The sequence below is a fragment of the Rhipicephalus microplus genome, chromosome 5 (assembly GCF_043290135.1).
Source record: "Rhipicephalus microplus isolate Deutch F79 chromosome 5, USDA_Rmic, whole genome shotgun sequence".
Taxonomy (NCBI): Eukaryota; Metazoa; Arthropoda; class Arachnida; order Ixodida; family Ixodidae; genus Rhipicephalus; species Rhipicephalus microplus.
The window spans coordinates 41,437,117-41,462,336 of NC_134704.1; the positions used below are offsets into that span (position 1 = coordinate 41,437,117).

The 25,220-nt window shown below is 44.7% G+C and overlaps 1 protein-coding gene across 1 annotated transcript in view; it reads right to left on the reverse strand.

The window, feature by feature from the left end:
- LOC119173904 (monocarboxylate transporter 13) overlaps positions 1-11,125 on the reverse strand; it is a 148,202-nt gene extending 137,077 nt beyond the window's left edge. The window contains exon 1 of the mRNA XM_037424687.2: positions 7,868-11,125. Within this exon, the coding sequence (XP_037280584.2) occupies positions 7,868-8,336 (469 nt within the window). The 5' untranslated portion in view covers positions 8,337-11,125. The remainder of the gene's footprint in view (positions 1-7,867) is intronic.
- Positions 11,126-25,220: the final 14,095 nt, after the last annotated feature.

A 25,220-nucleotide genomic window follows, 5' to 3' on the forward strand; every position in this document is an offset into this window, starting at 1 on the left:
TGTTATCGTTATACGACTTGTATGTTCTGTTATTGACTCTCAGAGGCCAACAGAATTCGGTCCACATGTGGAAGCAGGTAAACACGATGTGATTATGCCGCTTCATGTAATCAAGGCAACGATGATGGTGAACCAGCACGATATAAATCTGCGGCCATGAAGTCTCGTGCAGGCTATATATAAGCCTCTCCGGTGCAAAGTAATTGAGAAGCTTCCCTGTGGAAGCCAGATTAGGTTGAATCGCAGCGGCACAACACGTCTTCGGTAGTGTAGTGACTGTAACACGACCGAGCTTCATCATATAGACGAACTTTCGTGTCCGCCTTTTTTTTTTTTTTGTTCTCGGGGTTATACTCAATAAGGCGAAAGCCTTAGATGCCTCAACAAAGACGAAAACTGACCGTCTAAACTGTATTGTAGTACTAACCATAGCCACGCAGGTCACGCGACCACAAATAGAAGAGATAAAGAAATATAAAATTGATAACGAAGACGATGTTCACAGTTTTGCTGTCCGACACTTTTCACGGCTGCAATTTTCTTTTTTTCTTATAGCCGTTTCGGAAAACGAAGTGAAAAGAGCTTTAATCGTCATCAATCTTGGTGCCTAGTGTACAAATACACGCTCACCAAACGCTATATTTTACGTTAGACGCAGGGGGCAAATAAAGAGCAATTAGGAGGCGGGAAGACACCTGTGTCTGGAGTGTAGGGGAAACGCATAGGAGATATCGAGTCTGGAGATCCCAATCTATTATAATGATCCTCAACGTAGTTTATAACCTGATAAAAATATTCTTATACCCTTATTCAATGCAGGAACACTTTTTTGTATTGAAAAATTCTTTTTTGCTGCACTTTCTTTCATGCCCCTCCCCCCTTACTTATTCTCCTATTTTCGAAAACTCACGCTTTTAGTGGTCCTGTATATCTGTACTGTGCTTTGGTATAGTAGTTTTAATCTTGTATATGTGTTCACAGATGTCGTATCACAGCGAGCAACGTATTTTAATGTTACTATTGTCGTTTGTTAGACACAATATATATGAGAATTAACAGGCAATGATGCCAAGAAAAGTATAGGGGACGTTACAGGAAGTAAATGTAATGCAGATTAAAAAAAGAAAATTGGGCGAAGAGATTACTTGTGTTTAACAAAGAAAAATGAACCTTTAAATTAACACTCCTACAGTCGTTTGGTATTATGTATATATTTTTCGATCTTAAGCTTACGTTACCGCCTCGGTTTTTTTAATGATGTCCGTATATAAACAAATATGTCGCTCTATCAAGCATTCATGCCCTTTGGCAGCCTTTTTGACGGAACAAATGTACATTTAGATATTTGTCGCTGTCTGATATAAATATAAAAGGTGGAAATGTCTCGGGTGTGCGAACTTGAGCACACAGTGATGCGTTGTTTTACTTCGGAGCGTGCTACTTGCTTTCTCTCGACGTCTACCTTGACACGATAAACGACCGATCCGAAGATGCTTTCGTTTCTGGGGGCCACGGTAACTTAAAGTGCAACCAACTTCCCTGACAAGTCATCTGCGTGAAACAGAGGCAGTCGAAGACGAAGAGAAATTCTCTACGGTACCGCGTCCCACATCGATTAGATTTAAGGAAGTTCACCGATGTTAATCGGAACTTACCGCGAGGATTTAGAACGGGGACAGCCCCAACCGTGATTAGACTTGACAATGAGTCCGCCTCACCATTCACAACAAATAAATAAAAAGAATTAATGGGAAACTAAACGCCAGATAACGAAGATAAATATAATACCGCGTCCTAAAAAGACAACTGTAAATTAGCGCAAAAGATAAACGTATAGAGGAATAAAGCTTCGAAAGTGTTGTACTTTCCCGCAGTTACTACATGTCTGTGCACGGTGATTTGATCGCTGCGATGCTGTGCGCTCTGCTTTGGAAGTCCCAGCTGAAAGTTGAGGTCTCATAGGTCTTATTGGCAAGCTCGCGTGAAATACGGTGTCAAAATATAGTAGCTAATGTATATTTTTTGTTGCTTCTGAACGCACCTTGCTTCTAAGTAGCTGATTTCCTATTTATGAATAGCTTACAAGGCTAAGCTACTCAAACGTGCCTTTGAAGTGAGTTCAAGTATTTTCCGTGTAACAAAAGTTAGCCTGTTTCCGTGAACCTACCCATCACACGACCCGCTGACTTCCTCGTCGCACAACGGCACGTCGGTAACGTAGGCAACGGTCAATAAAACTGTTCCACAGCACGCCTCGCTGTACTTACTACAAGGGCAGCGCCGGAACAGCTTCAAGGCACAAGTCTTTTAAAGCTACTCTCCGACTTCTTCCGGAGGAAAGCAGCCAGCGGGTGGAGTGCCCGTTGCCATAAAAGGCAGCTCATAACCTTAAGTTAAGCACTTCCGCGTCAACAGATCCGTAAAAAGGGCTTCGCCTTTACACACACTACTGTTACACACTTTCTTCGAAGATTTTTCTTTTGTTATGAAATTATTGCCCGTGTGTTCTCTATTATTCTGCATCTGGTGAAGGAGCCTGCTTACACACGAGCTTGCTTGATGACTTCAACACATTGCAAAGATCAAGCCAGAAATATCGGGGAAGGCATAACAGCAGAATTGGAAATGTAGGAACCACCAGCCTTGCTCAGAAGGGACCCTTCGATGATGGAGACGATGCACTCTCCCCCTTGCGCTGGAAATACGAGTGGGAGAGTGCTGCGGAGATTTTTCATGCGGTTGTGATGTGGATCGAGGCAGTGGGCGACGTGTCCAAAATGAAGGTTGTTTATTTGGCCGTACTTGTGGACGAGAAATGGTGACTCGAAATTGCAGCAAGGAATCCACGCTGTGCACTGGTATGGGCGCACAGGAAGTCGGCTGTCGATAATCTGATCCACAGCAAGTCGCATTGGCATTTACAGATGCGATGTCCAACATTCTATATGATTATCACTAGTGGCCGCGTTTGTTCCAGAGTGAAATCAGGCGTTCTCGTTTCCGCGCTTAAGCCTCACAAATGATCCCCAGATACCTTGGATTACTCCCAGATGTTCTGGTGTGATCTGCGCAAGGCACTATCTACATGTGAGATAGCCCGGCTACAATAAACACAGAAAGAAAGGAGCATGCATTATATTATGTTGAAGAAAACGAAGCCTGGCGAGGAAACAATGACATAGGACGTGTATGAAATTGAGAGATTGAAATGGCTTCACGAACATACAGAGAACAAGTTAGCTAACAGAACAATTAATTACCTCTTCGAACACGAATTATCAGCAGAATTAAGAAGCTGGGAGCTCTTTGAGGCAATCATACACACCGAAATAGAGACTGACCCAGGTGTAACGAGTTCGAAGGATTCGTGGTGGCGTTCACGCAGACAAAGAAACAGTCATAAGCGAGGCAATACTAAAGGATACGGAAGAGCCTCTGAAGTAAAGCCAGAAAACGGGAAGAGTTTTCAAGAAGAGAGACGTGGAAGCGATTTTATGCGCAGGCCTTTGTTGATCGCAGGTTATGTCTACATTCAGTCTTCGTTTACGCGTCATAGTATCTAAACAAAAAGAAAAGCATCCTTAGCTTAAGCAAGACACAACTACGTCCCCCTAAAAAACCAACTCACGTCTTTGCACTAAGCATATATGGTGAAAAATATTCAGGCCGTCTTTTTTTAAACTACTCCTACTTTCTACCTTGTTTATTACGACCGCCCTTAATCGTAACTAGGTGATCATCCTGCCTTAGGAAATTAGGTTGCGAAGTGAATAAATTGGCCGTCAATCTAGGGCCTCTTTATTTTTTTGCGATCATCATAACTTACACGTGCTTCAAAAAATTTTTCTCCTCCTTAGGTCTCTCCGTAAGCTATCAATATTCCTATGCAGAACAGCATGTGCGTGCCAAAACAAACCCCAGGAAAAGATGTCTGCATTTCGATGAAAAACTTTCCCCCTACCCTACGATAATCATTAAATATAACTATGGAGGCAGATATAGGGCGTATCATCAAAACAAGTAAAAGCCGTGAAGTTTATACGCGTACGCCGCACACGAACGAAGCATGGATACTGAATCCCCGTCGTCAGCTAGAAATATCGCACAGTCATCTATGAATTCCGGCACACGCGCTAAGAAAAGAAGTGAGCATATCGCCACATTAATACACGAAGCAGATTAAGCAACAGCTAGAGGAGGGGGTATTGAAAAGGCCATGATGTGCGCAACAAATATTAGCAAGATACGGATGCCCAGTCGAGTCCCCAACACAAGAAAACAGTGACAAACGCGTGGCGACCTTCGTTAACGCATACAGCTGACTGGAGAGTGCTGTACCACGCAGAGTGGTACGAAATGCTCGTACCAGGGCTAAGGAGGCGCGTCCCTATTTCGCTCGTTGAATAAGCAGCAAGCGTCAGTGCCGAATCCAGATGCCTGTACCATTCGATGACCGCACTGTGATTGTGAGCGGGCTGCGGGGGCCTCGCGAGAACTCATTTCCTTTAGCCTCTTTCGCCGGTGACTAATGTGCGGTTGGACGAACAAGCCATGGGGATAAAGAGAGAGAGGGGGGTGGGGAATTAGGTACTGGATGAAACCGGAGGAAATGAACGCCACGAACGGCGGGAAAGATGCGGCGAACGTGCATACGGATCACCTCACTCGAAGCGAGAACAAGCCTGATGAGGGCGACAGACAGACAGCGGTGCCTAGAAGGGAAGAAAAAAATTTCGCCGTGGAGGAGTACGTAATGGAGCCGACGGGAAACACGGCCAGACCTCGCGGTGAGAACGAGATGCGAATGAGACGGCCGAGGGAGAAAGAGAGCGGCTGAGGAAAAGCATCGAGGAACGGTTCGTAGTTAATGGCCGATGAGACAGAATGCGACGAGACGTCATCACTCACGCGGTCGCGACTGCTGCAGCACGGCCTGGTCGCAAGCCCGAAAGTGTGCCTCCTGGCGTCTTTCGTTTTCGGGCCGTTGATCGATTGAACAAGATCGGAGGACGCCGCTCGTTCCTCTGTAAGGTGCCTCTTCCGGTCAAGAAGAAGAAGATGCGCCCGCGAGCGTTGTGTGCACTTGCGGTGATCCGTGAAAGCCAAAGGACCTCATCACGTATAAACCGCTGACGTGAACAAAGAAGACTTGAAAGAGAAGGCAACAACTCGCTCAATGCTGTTGTTTCAAGGGGACACAAACGATGAATTGGTATAAATGAAATCCGTGAAATGCACAAACGCGTGGCTCTGACTTCAACAGTGTTGGATTATAAGTGGCAATGGAATTCATCCGCACCCTATTACGCGCGCCCATGTGCAGTCATGAAACAACCAATACTTGATTGAAAGGCGTGCTCGCACTATTAACATAGAAATACTCAAAGCTGATAAACATCCCGCGCTGTCTATAGCCATAAGTAGAGGTGCATCGTATTACGTATCTGACACACAAATGCAGCATCGTCGTGACCTTCGGGGCTCATTTCCTATGCACTGTGACCTTGTAATGTGTGCATAAGGTATGTTTACTTCGGCACTTCTACGACGCACCTGATTTATCCACTTGCGTAAATAATTATTAAATCTAGGAGTAAAAGTTGTATTGGGGAACTCCGCCCGTGGCGAAGTACTGCTACGCAAATACGCTTACTCGCACAATCTTGCAGGTCAGTTTTGCTGCGACATAACGTAAAGTGAGACTTACATGAGCATCATTACATCTGACGACCACGGGTTACGCAAGAAAGCCTACCGGTCCGCGAAAGCGCTTCTCGTTCGTAACGCCGGTAATGAAGTCGTATATTTATTATTATAAAAGTTATTACCACAAGTAAGGTTTCTAAAAGTTGTGTACAATCCAATTATGTCCTACACGCCACGTTGCGAAGGTCGACTAACTTCTGCGGACTACTGGAGGTAATTTCTTGCGCGTTTCCGTTCGACAGCATGACCAAACGCTGTGTTCCTCTGCCTTTGGTGACTAGTAATTCTAGCGCTTGGCCATCGGTTCAAAGCGATTCCAAGGTTCTTTCACCTTGAATGATAACAAAGCGAAAAAGATAGCAGAAAACTAGTGATCTTGTTCACAACCAATTCTGAGACACGAGTATAATTAACTCGTTCTCAAAGAGCCTAACCTCCAATTTCTCGAAGAATGGTCACGTTAAAGATGAGTTAGAAATCCGGTTACGTTCGAAGTTCCTCTTGACGCCAAGAGGTCTTGAGGTCAAGTAAGGGCAATGAGGCGTGGTCTTGAAATAACAGCAATAATTCCACTTACATTATCGCTCATTACAGTATTCCCATAAGATATTTGCTCGTCGTGCACCTACGTTCAGACGATGGCAGCTTCCGTCGAGTCAGTCTCGCTAACTCAAGCCGATAATCAGTTTGTGCATTAGTACAGAGGCGTCCCTTCAAGAGCCCATAAACTGTCTCTGAAAACACAAAGAACGGTCGCGTTATTCTCTGCTGGAGTTTCCTATCTTTTTGGCACAGTTCGTGTCATGAGCAGTCTGTTCACGTGGCGTCACGTGGCAATCAGCTCTCGATCGTTCTATATGTACGAAAAATATCAGTTGCGCCTCGTCTCAGACTGCTTCGCCGTTCAGTCGCGCAGTCTTTCTGGCTTGTCTCACATGTCTATCGTGCGTGGTCAACTGATTTAACTTGATTTTGCGCGTTTTGGGCTGTGCGAACAGAGATAACAGGTTGTAGCCGATAAGCACGATATCGCGGTCTACGTCAAACGCTTTGTGTTGACATTGACCAGGTGATTTATAAAAAATATGGGGCGAGTATGAGATAACACATGTAGCAACGGTAGTCATGGGTGTGAACAAAACCGCTTTCAATTTTTTGAAATCAGAGTGGATGAACTCGATTTTTTTCAACGATGTTCCCGTCCTTTGCATCTCTCGAGACGTCACAAACTCGTTCATATATATATATATATATATATATATATATATATATATATATATATATATATATATATATATATATATATATATATATATATATATATTCTAAAATCATGGCAAACAAATGTGCACGAATGTGAAAGCGTCACGGTTGCTGGCGCTAAAAACATTCGCGCAAGAAATTAAAATATGTTTGTGCGCTTGCGTGGCAATAAACCCTGTTATATCCAGGTGCCCTGGTACTTATTGAGATGTTAGAAAATGCGTTTTTTTTTCACGCTCTCAAATGCAGCACTGAACTAGTGTAGTCGAAATTCGGTGACGAGACGCAGCCCGCAAAGGATTCTCTTCGTTACTAAAACATTATTTAGTTACAGTTTGCTTCGCGTTCCTCGCTTCATCATCATTCAGAAGTTGGTCTAGCACTCGATTTTGTGATGAAATACGCAATTTACTTTCATTAACACTTCAAAGAGAAACATCTGACCTCTACCATACCCTCATGAAATATTTTGAAGATGGCGAAGCTGAATGAGACTGAATGCCACTGAATTAGATTTCCTGAATGTAAGCCCCTAGGAGGCCTGCAAACTTAAATACCATGCTTTATTTTACTTTGGCCTAATGTTTCACAGCATGTGTGTATATGTATTCTTTAATTAGTGTTCTCAGTTCATAGCTTGCGCTGGGTCTGTGTTTTTCTGCACGTTTGTCCATGATATTTAGTGATGCCTTATTCGAGGTGCACCACCTGCTCACCCAGTGGACCACCCTTCAGAAATGCCTGTGTCAAAACTCATGTCACCATTGTCAAGCATTTTAAGAACAAATGCCCAAAAGTGCCTTCATAGCTATTCTCTGACGCCACAGACTCTAGTAAGCGAAGTTTAGTCAACTAAGCCGACAAGAAGAAGAATAAATGCATGCATTCATCAACTCACGGGCTTCGTCGGCGCTCTCCTCGCCGAACTGCCGGACTGCGGCGGCGTGCATGACCCCGTAGTTGAGCTGCATGCCCCAGCTGAGGGCGTTGACGAGGCACACGCAGACGCACACCACCCAGCCCCAGCCGCCCTCCGGGTAGTAGTGTTGTCGGATAGCTGCCGCGATGCGCTGCTCGGCGCTGCTCAGCGGTCGCTGCGTGTCGGACCGGGACGGCGGTCTCTCGGGACGTCCGAAGCTGTCCGATCTTCCTTGATGAAGATGCTGACCTCCGGCGTCGTCACCACTGGGTGCCGCGCACTCTCTTCTGTCACGCACGTCCTCAACTTCAGACTCTGTCACCACCTTGATCTCGTCGCAGTGCTCGGACTTGGCGGTAGAAGCGAGCGTTTTCGTCTCCGGGGCAACGACTGGCTTGGACGCGGTCGATGACGCGCTGGCCATGCTTCCTTCAGTCTTCGTACCCATTAAACCAGGTACCGCCGGCGGAAGTGCTCTAAATTAACTTTAGAACTTCACGCCCGAACTTCACCGGCGTTTACTGGACATCCGTTGAGGCTTGTGCAAATTGGTCTGCTTCCGATGCAGCTCAGTTTCGACCAAGACGACATGTCGACGCCGCCACAATGCGCTTTATTCACTCAACAGGTATTTTCATGTGGCTGTCTATACGCTCGAATCAACGCATAGCGTGTCGTCTTAGAGCCGGTGATGTTGGCAACGTGACGTTGCTTATACTTGCGACGCGTATGAAGCAGTTTGACGCTGGTGTGGGTAAATACACTGTATGCCTGCGTTGGATTCACTTCACTCACGTACGGGTGCACACGATAGAATAGTTTCGTGACAGCGTTTCACATTCATCACTCGCACGTGAATACAAGGAATGAAATAGTCATGCGTAGTTTAGAACAGCAGTGCTGCTATGTCAGCTTCACATATTTGCCTAGCTAATATTCTTGCATTTAAGTACTACAACGATGGTCGCTGTCTATTGTTACAAAGGCTTGTTATGACGTCACGACATAGCGCACGGACTAGTCTGAAAAACTAAACGTCACGGGATGATTACCAGATACCGCGCTTTTATTATGCGATTAGTAAGTTTAGTAAGTTCGAACACAGTGACAAAGCATTTAAACTGCGGTGTGTCACTTCATCGGCACCTTTCGCCGTGCCTTAAATTTACGCTTGTAGACGTAGTTTACCTAATGCAATGTCAAAGATATATAACTGCAGCCAAGCATTTCTTGTACCTCTAACAGTGACCTAACAAAGAGATGTCGACTATATTTTGCACTACATAGATATGGTGCCTGATAAAGTAGCGCACTTGCTGTATAAATAAATAAAATGTTCAGAGCAGATCCATTACAAGTGACAATACTTTGCACCAGCAGAGACACGCGGCGCTAATATAGTAAGCTTTACAGCCTCAACAAAATCGTACGTCGTCTACGTTTAACTGGAGCACCGAGAATATCTCACAATTTCTTCATGACGATCGCAGACTTGTCGCAAAAAAAGGTAGTAAATTACACTGAGGCCGCCAGACTACAGTGTCAGTATGCATGTTACATCAAAACCTGCTTCTGAGTAATTCCTATATATACTTTATGAAAAATTAAACTTCCTGTGTTGTCAAGTTATCCAGGACGCAAGCAAACCTAATAATTCAGTGTTGGCGCAGCGAGTAAAGTCTGGCAGGTCAAACCAGTTTCAATATATATTAAATGGGCTGCTCATAGAAATGCTTATGCTGTATTACAAGAACGTATGTCAATCATCTTGTCTGTCCGACGTGATAACATTAAAGCGGTACGCATTTGGAAAAAAGAAGTTAGCAGTCCTATAATCAGTAACACTGCTGACGCCCTACAGTTTAATTGGCAATAGTGTTGAAGTTCCGCACTGACTACAATTGATCCTGATCTTGTTTTTTCTATCCAGATGTTGACGCGATGCATCGTTGCTTTGTTTGGTTTCAGCGTGTAGCTACGCCGGCAAAGGTATACCGTGCTGCTGACTGTATCACTGATTTTCTAACAGCCACGCTACATTTTAGCGAGTGACGGCGTGAGTGTTTGAATCATGGCTTAAAGATTGATTTCCATGCACACTCGGTCACGTGAGCTTGAGATGCGGTCATTTCCTCTCACAGGCCAATCAACTTCCTTGTCTTTGTGAGGCTGGTTATAGATTTTTACAGTGACGTAGCCTTGCTAAGTCTGGCTTACTTGAAGCTGTTCCTTAATCTTGCATGACCTTGATGCTCTTAGCAGCGATATCAGCGACAAAGTGTACGAACACACACGCGCACACGTTTTAGGGTCGCGGGAACCATCGATATCTGATTGTAGAAAATAACGCTCATAGCGAATTCGGTTCCACAATATAATCAATGCACAATTGGCAAGCGAAACAAACTAACGCGTTGCGGATAAAAGATGTGCAACACCACGCAGGCGCACACACTACTCGCAAAGAGTAGGAAATCACCTCGAAAAAAAATAAATGGGGACAGGTTACAGAGGCTCAATGACAACAGCCCGCGATTGTCACACCCCTAATTGCAGTTTGGAGAAAGGCGCTTCAGCAGAGAGGTATCGTCTTTTCGCGAACACAGTTACAGGCACACAAACACAGATGGCAATAAACTTCAGAACTTGCACGGAACTTAATATCTTTAATCTTCGGGACTTTTCCGCAGTGCTCTTTTCATTTTGGGATAGCATGAAAGGGCAAACGGGTGCTCTTCATTGAAAGCTCACATTTCCTTGGAGATGCGGGAGCAACCACCTAAATCTCACACACGCGCAGGCAGGTTATACCCCGTCGAAGTTTATGCAGACGCCGACGAGACTACGGAAAATTCGGGAAATGCGTGGCTCGCCAGGTTGCCTCTATACCACGTTGCAGAAAAGAACACTTGTCTGTTGGACAAAGGTATCCATTGTTCCAGGCCTCAATCATCTCTCCAAGCCAGCTGCGCATCTGCTTTCTCGCTGGACAGTCGTACACCTGCGTTCTTCCCTTCAAATATACTCGAACATTACAACAACGCGCAAGTTGCGCACCCGGCGCAAGCCATTCCACCCAGTGGCGACGTTTCGTAGGTAGTACGTACTTGGCGAACCAGCCGTATAGATGCACTCGGCGTGTTCCTCTAACTTCGCCGGGACGCCGAAAAAGTCTCGAGCTGTTGTATACCCCTTTCGACCGCCCCGACCGGCTCGGCCGATCCTCTCGCGCCGCTGTCGGAGCGCAACTGATGTCGGCCGCAGCCGTTGCCTGCGCCGCGTTTTAGCTGCTCGGAGCCGCGGCAGTGTCGAGCTGCGCAAGCGCAAGCGCCTGCTACCGCGCCCGGCTCTGGACGGCCGCCGCTGCTGCTGCGCTGCTCGCCGCGTAGCACGTGGTTGTTCTCCCGCTTATACTATTATAGATGCGGCTAGCATCAGCCGAACGTCGCGCGGTTTGTAGCGTTGTGGCGCGTATTGCACAGTGATACCGATTTTCTCCCAAACTGCGTGGAATCGACCGCAGCAGGATGCACAACTCTAGAGACTCGCTAGTTTGTTTTGATTGATTGATTGATTGATCGATCGATTGATTGATTGATTGATTGATTCATTCATTCATTCATTCATTCATTCATTGAAGCCATAGTGGATAGACTCGGATTGACTTTGGGATGGGGATGATTTCCGAGCACTCGCGAATCAGACTAGCGACATAGTTTTCGGTAGCAGGATATCATATGTACAGTAAGCCACAGGGATGATGAAGTTTATCGCAAGTATATATAGAGAGAAAAAACAGAAAAATGTAGTGAGGCTAGAATGTACGTCCATTTTGCTATTCAACATTGGCGGAGAACAATAAGGGAGTCAAAATAAAGATGCTACGAAAGAAAGGAATGGCACACAAGTGAAATTGGATAGTTCACTTGGACGGGTGGAATAGGTCATGGTTGAAGCGATGGCATCGTCACATAGACGTTTTTCTTTTAATTCCAATCATTGTCATCTCCTTTTCATTCTTCTTAATGAAACGCTATGAGCCCCGTACTACGGTTGCAATCAGTTTACTGGACTCCTTCCGAAAGTTGTGAACACTGGTCACGTGTGAAGAAGGCCGGAAAAGAAGCTTCACGGACACCCTATAATAACGGCTCCGAAAGTAAGTCTGATTTTGCAACACAATCTTCTCCGAAAAGCCCTTTGTAAAAGCATGAGAGCTGGAACGCCACTCAAACTTTGTCTCGAACATAGGGAACTACATGCTGCTTGCAATGACTCTAAACATACCGAAATTAATTTCCCCCTTCCGTCCTCGCAAGAAGATTTACTACACAGAGTAAGATATTCCCTGCTTATTGATTAACTACACATTTCAATTTTACCGAGCAGCATATTACGGTTAGCTTTCGTGTACATGCATGTTTCTATGTGATATGTGAAAGCCCCCAATTTTGCATTCTGAAGGAAGGTTCTCGTAAGGTATGTGTGTTTAGAAAAAGTTCTTAACGATTTAGAGTACGACGTACTCAACTATGGGAGAGCAGAAAGCCGTCTCGTAAGGTATACGTATTAGTGTGGGACAAGGAAAAAGAGACGAAACGGAACTATTGTTGTGGTCTTCCAATTTCCTATTCTTGTCCCCGCTGTTCAGTGTGCCGATGTCCTACCAACTATGCTATGTTTGAAAAGACCGAGTATACCCTGCAGACGGAAAGGAGGTTATATTTTCAGCAGCCCATTCATCCCTCCATCTGCAATTTTTCTACCCCCCCCTCCCCTTCCAGAGGCTTTCCGGCTATTTCTCTACCGTGAACTTTTGCTTACTTTCTGCTGAGTTGACAACGTTATAGCAGCCGCACAAATGCAGCCTAGGTGCATGTTGGCTACGTTGGGATGCCCACAGGTTTGTGCCATGTCGTTGCCCATTTCCTGTTGCGTTTTCGTCTTTCTCGCAGCATTCTTTGTGTGGTGTTTGCCTAGTGCTTCTTCTTGCTTCTACTCAGCGATTGGATATAGCTATCCCTTGTTTCTGGTTTCCGTGAATAAGTCGGCGAGACGGACTGTATCAGTCCTCTATTGTGTGGCTGCGAGGTTCCGCGTGGATGTCATCTGAGCTTCAGCGTCAGCATCTACACGACGACAGTCACTCGGCTGCTTCATCATCGTTTTCACAAGAGAATCGTTCGGTTGTCCATTCATTTATAAACTCAACGTTGTTAGCATAACATGGGCTGACGACCAAATATTTGCGAGAACCGGAATACGTACTAACTTTCCGCGCTGCGGCTGGTGAGCTTCTCGACTTTCATCGGTTATATTGATGATGAGTGTGTGTGTGTGTGTGTGTGTGTGTGTGTGTGTGTGTGTGTGTGTGTGTGTGTGTGTGTGTGTGTGTGTGTGTGTGTGTGTGTGTGTGTGTGTGTGTGTGTGTGTGTGTGTGTGTGTGTGTGTGTGTGTGTGTGTGTGTGTGTGTGTGTGTGTGTGTGTGTGTGTGTGTGTGTGTGTGTGTGTGTGTGTGTGTGTGTGTGTGTGTGTGTGTGTGTGTGTGTGTGTGTGTGTGTGTGTGTGTGTGTGTGTGTGTGTGTGTGTGTGTGTGTGTGGGTGTTAGAGAGAGAGAATGATTGAGTGAGTGTGTGTATGTGTGTGTGCGTGTGCGTGTGTGTGTGCGTGTGTGTGTGTGTGTGTGTGTGTTTGTGTGCATGCGTGTGTGTGTGTGTGCGTGCGTGTGTGTATGTGTGTGTGTGTGTGTTATGACCAACGCGGGAAGGCATGGTGCGTTAGAGCCAGTTATTCTATAATAATATTGAAGGAACATACAAGAACACGAAAAATAGAAAGACTAAAAGAAGAATAAAGTAACAAGAAGCAATATGTACCGTACCATCCACTGTTAAACGGAACACTCCAATGAGTACCTGTCATATTGCGGGCCCCATCACTGCAAGTAGACGTAAAACCATCGTTCGTGCTCGCATCTAGTATGCCATAAGGAGTCAGAACAGCTGACCAGTAGTATTATTAGCCGAATCTAAGCTACACTTTTTATCCCTCCTCACCCCCATCCCTTGTGAGCTACTGTTGAGTTGTCGCTCACTGAAGCAGACAGTTACGGGGCTCACTTTTCTCTTCCTTTCGCTCTTAAGAATCACCCATAAGCCGCTTTTGCCAGGCAGTGAAATACGTACACAGTGCATATGAAAATGTCTCCTTTAACTGTGAACGCGTCTGTAGATACAGATACTTTGGCGTATAGAGACTGGGCAGAGTCCGACTCACATAAGATGTTCACTCAGATTACTGTAGAAGGGGTCCATGCTGATAGTTTTTCCTTCATTTACGTATAACATGACTGTATGATATGTTCATCAACAACGAAAAACTATGAAGAGGAGTGACAATGTCAATTACAAACTGTCCATTTATTTTGTACCTATTGAAAATCACGAATAGAGCTTGCTTTGTATCTTTGATTTTCAGGGTGTGACAATTGACCATGCCACTTCGGAAAACTACAAACGTAAAGGTCTGTGAATTACGCCTATTCATCATCAGCCCCATTTAAATCTCAACTACAGCGGAGGCCAGTATTACTCCGCACTCTTAAACACAGTCTGAGCTCAAGTAATCTGGGAACAAAGACGTCTCAAATTTTGATGAATCTCGAATACAGTTCCTTTCGAAAAAAAAATACTTCTTTCTCACAGGTGAAGGTCATCACCCTCACAATGTTTTTTCTCTCTCTCTCACTTGAGACACATGACTCGGTCACATTAACTATGTTTTTTTTTCTAGGGAACATGCAAATTTTTAGCGTTTTCGAATGAAAAAGAAAATGCGTCGAACGCTATGCTTAGCGACTCGCGTGACTCTATCAAACATTGAGACCATCAAGACGCGTTTCCTGTGCTCCTACACGACGCGATACGTACTACTCGGACAAGCGGAAAGTATTGCTGTCCCATCCTTCCCGAAGCGAACGTCGTTAAATAGCAGCAGGTCGCGGCTAATTGCTTTCTAAGTGCAGCCCGAGATTGATTTATGGCTTCTCAACGGCCTTTTTCTCCGTGCTCCTGTTCAAGCCTGAGTTTCCGTCCCGTTTTTGAAAGCACGGTCAGCAGTAACGCGGCGCACTTCTCCACAGACATCGCCATTGCTTTGTGTTTGTCTTTAGCTCTTGTATCTTGACGTAAGCTAACGTAAGCATTTGTCAGGGGCAAGTCTGCGTGTAAGAAACAAAAAACTTGACCCTAATTGGCTACTTTCTTGGCCACACTTATTAGGATATTGTACGGTCATTCGTATTACCCATTTACTCTTTTACGTATACGGCAGAAGGCGTTTTTTTATACTTCAAGTACAAACAACACCACTAACTCAGTGTTAAAAAACAATGTCAGAACAAGAAAGGGGCAGTGTGCCTGCAACTGGACCTCTATAACTAGCACCTCTACGTATACTAGCGTCCCTTATCATATACATCATACATACCACATAACTCATACCAGTATACCAGGTACACTTTTACCACGTACCACGTTATAGGAGTTTAGCACAGGTACTCCCGAAGGCGGGACAAGGCAAAGGAGGACACAGACAGGTGCTAATATTGGAATATGTCATGTAATATATGCATAACACATATGCACACTATATGTACCATACACCGAGAACCCCGACACGTTATATGAAAAAAAGCAATACATATAAAGCTTGCCATTGCACTTGTGTGCGTCTTGACCCACCTTAAGAAGTATCTGCGCTAAACTCCCACAGATACGTCGTACCAAAGAGGCCAGAAGTGAGACCACGTGTGCCATATACCAGTATATTAAATGCCAATACACCATATGCCAATACACCATATGCCACTATACCGTATACCAGTAAATGGTAAACCGGAGCCCTTCACTACGTCGTCTTTCATAATCATATGGTGGTTTTGGGGACGTTAATCCCCCCCCCCCTTTATCAATCAATAGTATACCGTAAACCACTATACGTTATATCATGTGGTAGTACACCGTAAACCAATATACCCAACACCAGGATACCAATACACGGTATATAAACGAAAACAGAACTGCCTAGATGGCTTGCCTTAGCACCTGCGTGCATCGTCCTTTGTCTTGTCCCGTCTTAAAGAAACAATAAAGCAAAACAACAAATCAGTTTAGGTTGATAGAGTGTGCTCTGTCTAATACAGTTAATTTAACCATTATAAGTATATAATTTGAGAAAAAAGCAAGGTCAACGTTTCATTTTGTAATTTCGCACCAAAATCGTCGCACGTGCTGTCGCGGATTTCAAAATGTATATTCAGTACTTTGGGAATATTGGCTCAATAAAATTTTATGAAACTTGCTGTGTCAAGTCTGTGAACCCTTCAGGGGACAGTGCAGGTTGTTTTCAATGCTTAAGAGCTCTACGTATGACCCAGAGGAGGACGTCATAGTCTACGACGTCACAACGTTTGGCGCGGGAATTCGAAGGTGGCGTCACTACCTACATTTACTTTTCGCACGTTATCCTGTTTACCCAGCGTCTTCTTGAGGTAAGGTTTGTTTTTCTCGGTATTTTGAAAGTGTAAGTTACTAGTATGCGAAAAATTATTTTTCTCTTTAGTGTCATTTTGATAAGTGTAAGCGATGATATTCTAGGATACGTCATACTATAAGGACGGAGGTCAGACAATATATGCCATGTACCCCAATACCATATGCCACTACACCATAGGTTAGTATAATATATGCCTGCATATCATATACCCAAATGTATATCACTATGCCGTATGTCATATACCAATACACCATATACCTGTATACCACATACCCATTTATCTAGATCTTGGCAGTATCGCGATACAAAGAATCACGATAGTATTTCGAAAATAATTTTGAGTATCTGTATTTCTGTATTGATATACATTTGAAAAGACCTTATTTCAGTAGTGAAACGCTTTTACGATGTATAGATTGTATCGCGACGCTGTGCAGTAAATGGGTATATCGTTACATTTCTATCGTGTGAGATAATAGTGTAGGTGCGTTTTCAATGCCTCCAAAGAAAAAATAAAGCTTTTTTTTATTTGTCCCGAGACAACCAAAGGCGCACCGCTGGTCGGCAACATGTATGTAGAGCCGCGATGGTTTCCCCCAAAGCAAAGAATTGCCCATGTGGTAAAACGAGCGACGACGCTGACGGCAGAATCGCGAAAGCAATGTTGTCGGCCTCTGAAAGTCACTGCCGCTCAATGCCAGTACAGCACACCTATTGCTATTTGATATTTGCAACTGATACCAGTAATTACGTAACTGTTACCCGTAATGTACTATGTAAGCCTCCCTCTCTGTTAGGTTTGATATGTGGGGTTCAATGTCCCAAAACCACCATATGATTATGAGAGACGCCGTAGTGGAGGGCTCCAAAAATTTCGACCACCTGGGGTTCTTTAACGTGTACCCAAATCTGAGCACACGGGCCTACAACATTTCCGCCTCCATTGAAAATGCAGCCGCCACAGCCGGGATTTGATCACGCAACCTGTGGGTCAGCAGCCGAGTACCTTAGTCACTAGAACACTGCGGCGGGGCTCTCTGTTAGGTCCTGAAGCAGTTAGCGTACTGAAATAAAGAAAATTAAACTGGAAGGTTCATTGCTGTTCAACTTGGTTTTCAACATTGTGTTGCTCAACTAATGTCATCGCGGAATATATACCTTCCCGAAAAAGGTATTCCTGTACTGTGACGCTGTATTTGTATATCGAAATACTTTCTGCAACCTTTTCCAAAGTATCTCCAAAATATACCCATACGTCAACGGCAAATGTTTCTCAGTATCTGTATTCTAGACTTCCAGCGCATGTATTTCGATATATCTGCCTTCCAGAACACTTTCCCAATTATCTCTCCCAATCTCTGCATAAATCACATACCAGCGCACCGTAAACAAACACCCCTTGATACCACGACAAGACATGCGAGAAAAAGCAACGTCCGTAAGGTGCGTCTCGACGCTGTAAGGTGACATAAAGAGCAAGAACCAAGTGTTCCACTTCAGGTGCTTCGGTGGCAGTAGTTGTAGCAGTCGCTTATAGATACGTAAGAGGACGCCACCATTGTTTCAGTTCCGGTCGACAGCGTAATTACGGCACGAAAGCGTGGCACGGCTGTCGGGAGGCGTCAAGTCAAGAGCAGGGACCCGCGCAAGAGAGTAAACAAGGACGTCTCGGAGCAAATCGGCGAAACGTAAAGAACGACGGGAGGAGACTTGAGACGAACCGAGACTCTCACACGCGGTTTTGCTGTGGGCACGCTGATGGCAATTGGGGCATGGTCGAAATGTTATCCCCCTTTTATATCCCTCCCGTCCAACAGTCGTTGGGGTCAACGTTCACGGAGGTGCGCGGATTAGTTCCTGGCACACGCCTCGCACGAAGACATGAAGAGCTCAAATGTATAAAAAGAAGGGCAAATCTGGGACGTAATCGCTGCAGGGGACGATGCCACGGCCACATGACTCCATGTTCTTTTCCATTTACATCAGCAGAGAGCTGTCCTGGAGCAACCAATCGATGCCTTCGCGAAATCTTCCCGAAATCTGTTGTGGTAGTGGGCCCTCATTTATTTGGACGGAGTGATTCCGAGCAAGCTTTCTCTTGGAAAGATGGGCTTTCGATTTGGAATAAGCGTTACAACAAGTCATCCGTGTGTATGTGGGCAGAGGCTGGAACGCGTAGTTTTCAGACGTATATGTGTTGCTCACGCGCCGAAGCGTGTTTTGCTCGACACTCCAACGCGAGAAGTACTTCAGAGCAATACCAAAAAAAGAAGAAAGAACGAGGACAGTTAAAAAAAAAACGTGCGCTACGATCGAACTTACTGTGACTCGGACAACGCTTCTGTTCACCCTTCCTAACGACGTTAAAAATTTGTAGTGGCGGCAATGCAGTGTGCACCCTGATAACGGAATCGTTTTTACTGCATCGTTTACCATATTTGCCAATAAATTACGTACTAATGGACAAAAGCCATGATTTATCGATGTCCTCGAGCAGATTCCGGTTAATTACCCAAACATTAATAAGGCGTTAACAGTATACACGAAGATTGTAGAATCTGCCCCTTGTGATCTTGTTAGAAGCTCGTGTGAAACTTACGATGTTTCGGCGTCTAAATGCAATTAATGAAAAATTACCAAAGGGACACTTAGAGGCAATTAATGATGTTGATAAGGACAGAAGATAAACCGAGTAACGCTAAATCAAACGCAGGTTGAGAAATGCGATAATCTGGTCCCGTGTTCGGAAATATATTAACAACCTCAGATAAAACGGAACACAACTCACATTCTTGTTTGGTGATCATCTCGTATTATTAACGTCGCGCCACAATGTCAGAGGAAGGCATGGCTGACCTGTCACTTCTGTACGCCCACAGCAGGTGTCGACATCAGCGTGTCGGAGGTTATTAACCGCTTCACTAAACTTTCTCGCCGAGTCAGCTTTTTCGTTTGCTACCAAGCAGGAGAATAAATAATAAGCGCAAGCGAAAAAAGAAAGGAAACTGCAGTTCCAGAGTTCAAGTGAATGAGCCAGTAATTATGACAGAAAATTAATGTTCATCACCTTTTAAAACCTTCATGATCTCGCACGTTTTAACAGTTGGCATAATGACCCGATATAAATATAGGAGCATCAAGAAGACCTTAACAGCTAACCGAGTGCTTCACCTTGTTCACCTTAATTGTTCGCGGCGTTACCGAACGAATTCAGCTATTGGGTATCGTCTGTGGCATTCATTTATCGTTTCTATTCCTTACTGCTTTTTGAAATATATGCGACGCCTCTGCCATTATATACAGTGCAGAATTATGGTTCGCGCTTTCAGAACACTTTTGAAAAACTTCCTTTATTTATGCGCTAGTCCTTTATAGTTATGTCCACATGGTGCGTGCGCGACGGCAGCTTCCACCCAAGGACATCACAGTTTCTGCGATTGCGCAGCACGTTTTTTTGCCCCATTTTGGACATTATGAACCTGGCTTAGTTGTCGACAGAGACTGCATCTTCAAATGCACGTTTGCAAGCTTTTTGGTAAGCATACTGTACACAGCGTTTCCGGCGGACTTTTGTTTCACACGTAATCGGAATGCACTTTCTCATTCTTGTTTTTTCCTGGCCGCAGCATGAGTGCGGAAAAATTAAGATTTTTGTATAAATAATCTGCAATGAAGTAGTTGTTCTCGTCCTGGTTATTTTGTGGGCTTCATTTCTTGCTATCATGTTCTTCTTGAGTTTAAAACTGATGTAGTTTCAAAGTTTACGTGATAAGCGTGATATTTTTTTTTTCCTTTTTACACACACACACACACACACACACACACACACACACACACACACACACACAATAACTGGGAAATAATGTTGATGACAGTTATTCCAGGAAAGATTTTGCGGGCATGCAAACATAATATTCTTATACAAAAAACATTTTTTGTTCTTTATGGTGCGCCGCTTTCAAAAAGTGATATTAAATACGAATTGGCGCTGATAATGCGTTTGTTATTCATGTTATTGACAAAATTCAATAAGGCGGCCGTGCTGCAACGTTAAGTACCCCCCCCCCCCCACCCGAATAAAATTCCTGCCACTGTCACAGCGGTGCATCTTTGGCGCCTGAACAACCAGGTACATTATTATTAGGTTATGCGCCTTGCTGAATGACCTATTTTGACATCTCAATCAGCTGACTCCACTCATTATCTCTCTCCTTCTTCACAAATGCTACGACGACCTCCACGTGTCTAAAACTACGCCTGGAAAAGTATTCGTTCTGTCTAGTTTAGCGATAACGTAATGAGTGTCGTCGATGCAATCAAGCGGTTCACTGCACCTCCATATTTTACGAAAAGCGCCCGTTACGCGCCTTCAGTCATCGAGTCTTTCTTAACATTCGATCGAGCTGCTGGCTTAGTGAAAGCTAGGCGGATTATACTGGATGCAATGAAATGCGCATTATTTATTGAGGACTATCCTTTTTTTAGATAAAATAACGTGGGCAGGTAAATTGTGCTCGAATCAGTGCTCAGGAAATCGTGATGCTCGTGCTGAAGAAACAGCGAATAAAAATAAATCAATAACCAAAAGCCTATGCGCACACGCAGGTAAAAAAGTTGCCTGCATTGCTTCAGTCCAAAGCATATAGGATGATCACCCATAGCACTGCGGATCGACAGAAATCCATACAAGGCGACTCTAACATTAAAGCGTTAACCTTCATATATTCTGGTTGATACTCTGACTCTACAACAAGAGCCCCCGGCCCTTGCCTCCTGATAGGAAAGTAATATTTTGTCTCTTAAGGCATGGTAATTTACCAAGCAGTGTAAGAGCTCTACATGTTCCAACAAGCCGAAGCAGTGCCCACCAACTAGTTGTATACGAAACAATTATTTTCAGCAAGCACTGGCATGAAAAAATAATCGACTTATCTACCTTACATTCAAGAGACATACTTCAAACACATTTGATTGATTGATTTATTTGTGGGGTTTAACGTCCCAAAACCACCATTTCATTATGAGAGACGCCGTAGTGGAGGGCTCCGGAAATTTTGACCACCTGGGGTTCTTTAACGTGCACCCAAATCTGAGTACACGGGCCTACAACATTTCCGCCTCCATATACTTCAAACACATTTATCAACGAACGGCGCACAGAGCTACATTAATCAACATAGTTTGTAATAAACAAATAAGGCATCTTCGGTGAACTGTCCTGAATTTCTGAAATTCCACGGCGTCTTCATTCCTCACATCGACCGAGCAAAGATAAAGATAGTAAGCTCAGTGGCGTGCAACAATGCACTCAAGTTAGATAGACCTAACACGCGGGTTAGGTTGTGCTGCCAGGAACTTCCGCCCTTTCACTTTAAGGTTAATGAAGCCGGTGGGCTCTGCCTAATGACCTAGCGAGGCACAGTTGAACAGTCCAAAAATTAAAAACAAAAGAGGAGAGAAAGAAATAAAAGCAAAGAGGCTGATTGCGGTCTTTTGTTCTCGGGGGCTGGCCGGGCTTCTACTCTGGTCCGCCCGGGCCACAGGAATCTTTGAAAGACGGGCCAACGCTATGAAGAGACTCGGGAGAGCACACCGCCTAGGCGCGGCCGCAGTCTGCAGAAGTTTGGGCACATCATAATGCAAACTTTGGCTGACTTCACCCGCCCTTTTTTTTTTCTTCTTTTCTGATCACCATGGTATTAAAAACAATGACTGGAATGCCGGTGATGAGAAGAGAAATGTGAGAACTTAATTATTTCTTTAATAATTTCAGTTGTTGTAGCTCGCGATTCCTCTCTTCATCAGATGCACCATGACCAGATGTAAGTCGGCGGATGCTTTCAACAGGAAGAGCAGGTCGTGCTGCTTGCACCTGAATCGGCTTAGCACACTAGGGTTGCGCTGGGAGGTCCTGAACTCAACCCAGTGGGCTTCGAAAAGTTGGCATATTGTTGTAGGCACCCACTGTCACCGCGACCACCGCCTCGATACTCTTAATAAGTTGAGCGCCATTCTCCAAGGTTAGTTCATATCGCGATGATCATCATTGGACCTGTTGCGTTATATTGATGCATGCTACTTAATGCCTAATCGTGGAGTATAAAAACTTCCTCGAGTAACGCAACGGTGCGAATGAGAGAGACCAACTCACTGCCTCACCGAGCTTCGGTCAACATTATTAGTAACCCGTTCGCCAACCCCAAATAAACCCCACAAAACGGCGCGGGACGTCATCAGAAAGAGATTTTATGTTTTCAACAATTCTCAGTTCGTTGTTACGCTTTTCGGGATAGAGAAAGAAAGAAGAAAATAATGTTAACCAGAAAACTATGTTTGGTTATTCTACGCAAGGAGAGTGAAATAGAAAGTTCATAGAGATGGAAAGAAGAAAAATAAAATGAACAATATATTGTTTACGCGAGCGGCACTAAGCAGCAATTATTATTATAAAATGAAAAGTGACCAATTTTTTGCTGGAAATGTGAGAGCATGGCTTGGAGACACAAGGTATTCTAAAAAGAACAGGTCACAGTGCTGCGTCGTTATCGTATATACGCATAACTTGTTTGTGTCCCCGTCGTCACCCTTCATCACTTTTTTCCCTCTGTGCAGAGTCGCAGGCTAGAGTGAACTAGCTCAGGCCAACCTCTTTGCCTTCTAATAAATGATCCCTTTCTCTCTGTGTCTTTTTTCTCTGTAATAGAAGAGAGAGATGGAAGACTCAATCCAACGAGCGAAGCAGGCATCGGCGCAACCACCTGATTCGATGACGCTCATTTGGGAAGCGCTATGATTGGCTAAGCCAAGCGTGTCATTCCGGTAACAAATGCTTACCATCACGTCACTTTAGAAATTGCGTCATGCGCACGTCAAGCTAGTCCTTACAATGTACTAGCGAGTATACGACTCCAGGTCTCACGCACTGGAAGGTTAGATTTCAAGCTTCTGTAAATAGATGGTGCATTCAACTTCCAAGAACCGTCGGGGACTCGCTCGCTGGATTTAGTGCCGACCAGTTGTGCCTTCGCGATCTCCGACGACAGCGCAGCTCTGGCTGACTGGGCTCGCCCTACGCCATCTCGTGACGCTGATCTCCGACGACAGCGCAGCTCTGGCCGACTGGACTCGCCCTACGCCATCTCCTGACGCCGACAAGAGCTCTCTTCGAGTGGTGCCCCGTTCTCGGACTCCTGCGACCATGTCCATCTTTTCTATCTTCCCTTTACTTCCATCGCTTGCGGTCCCTGCACCTCACTCTCTCCTTTCTCTCTCTACATATACTTTTTCATCCTATCCTTTTAATTCCTCCTTACCCCCGTTCCTTGTGAGCTACTGTTAAGGTGTCGCACTCCGATGCAGACAGTTACGGGGGGCCACTTTTCTCTTCTTTTCCCTTTAAGAACCACATAAGAAGAAGAACCGTCCTCGTTCTCGTTTTGGAGTCGTATCTTATTCCTCCTATCATCACAGCAGGCACAAAAGTCAACAAACGCCTCGGCAGTCGGCAATAAATTCCTCACCGTTATAACTGTTTACCAGCGTGCGCCTGTTAAAGCAAGCCCCACGTGACCTCAGCAACTCTGTGTAAAATTGATTACATATATGCCACTGGTCAGGTCGGTCCGACTATCCGGGCGATTCGACACCCTGTGAGCACTGTATGTATTCGTAGATCGAGGTGTCAGGTGCGTCTCTTCGTAGACCACGCGGCAGTCGGAAAACAGCTCCTTTTTTTTTCCTGCGACATCTATCGCAGTGGTTAACCAGTGAAGCGCCAAAAGTGGACGGCATCTATGGAAGCACATTGGACTCTGATTTCGTGCCTTGTCGTATTTGCGATTACAGGCGTCCCAAGCTGCAAACAGTTTCGCACCTGTGAGTTTCTTGACGCCGCAGATGTCCTAGCTTTAGTAGGCGATAAAAATGTTCGCTATGTGATTATCTTCGCTGTATGCGTAGTTTATGATTTAACATTTTTTTGTTACGGCGACGGAATGTTTTTTTACACACCAGCTGTCATCTCGCTCAAAACCACTCAAGTTTCACGGAGCTAACCATTGTTCGATGGAGAAGTGATTTGATAGCCCTAAATCAAGGAAATAAATACTTTATGAAGATCCGCACAAAAAAATTTCAATAGCGACAGATCTCCCATGACACTTGGATACATTAATCTATAGACTTCGACTGGAAATGTTATACACAAACAGTTCCTGCGCAAAATACATCGATCTAACTCCATGGAATGTCATTGTGGTCATGCAGAAGAATATGTTCGCCAGATGCTTTTGGAGTGCGTTAAATACGCGAATGAAAGAGAAAAATTGAGGAACAAGTTAGGAAGTTTGGACAGACAGCCCCTCACATTAAAGAAATTACTCGGACGATGGCCTGAGATGCATCTTCAGCAAAAGGCGGACATGTTCCTGACAGACTTCTTAGTGGAGACTGGATAAGCGCCTGCGGCAGACAGCCAGGGGTTGACATACATGAAACAATGTGTTAGTGCATATATTGACTGTAGAAAAGAAAGGTGCGCGTGCGAACATATTATGACTGTGTTAACTGCTGCAAGCAAAGTGTACATTGGCATGATATTTCAACTGGTTTCAGCGTGTTATCGTTTTTTCTTTGTTTCTTCATTATTGAGTACCGTTCAGTATTTTCTTTTTTTTGCTGCAGAACTCATTGATATGGAGTAGCCGAGGCCATATGGACCCCAACCCCTCCACAGCAAAACAGTTAGAACAGAACAGAACAGGAAAGTCAGATCGAG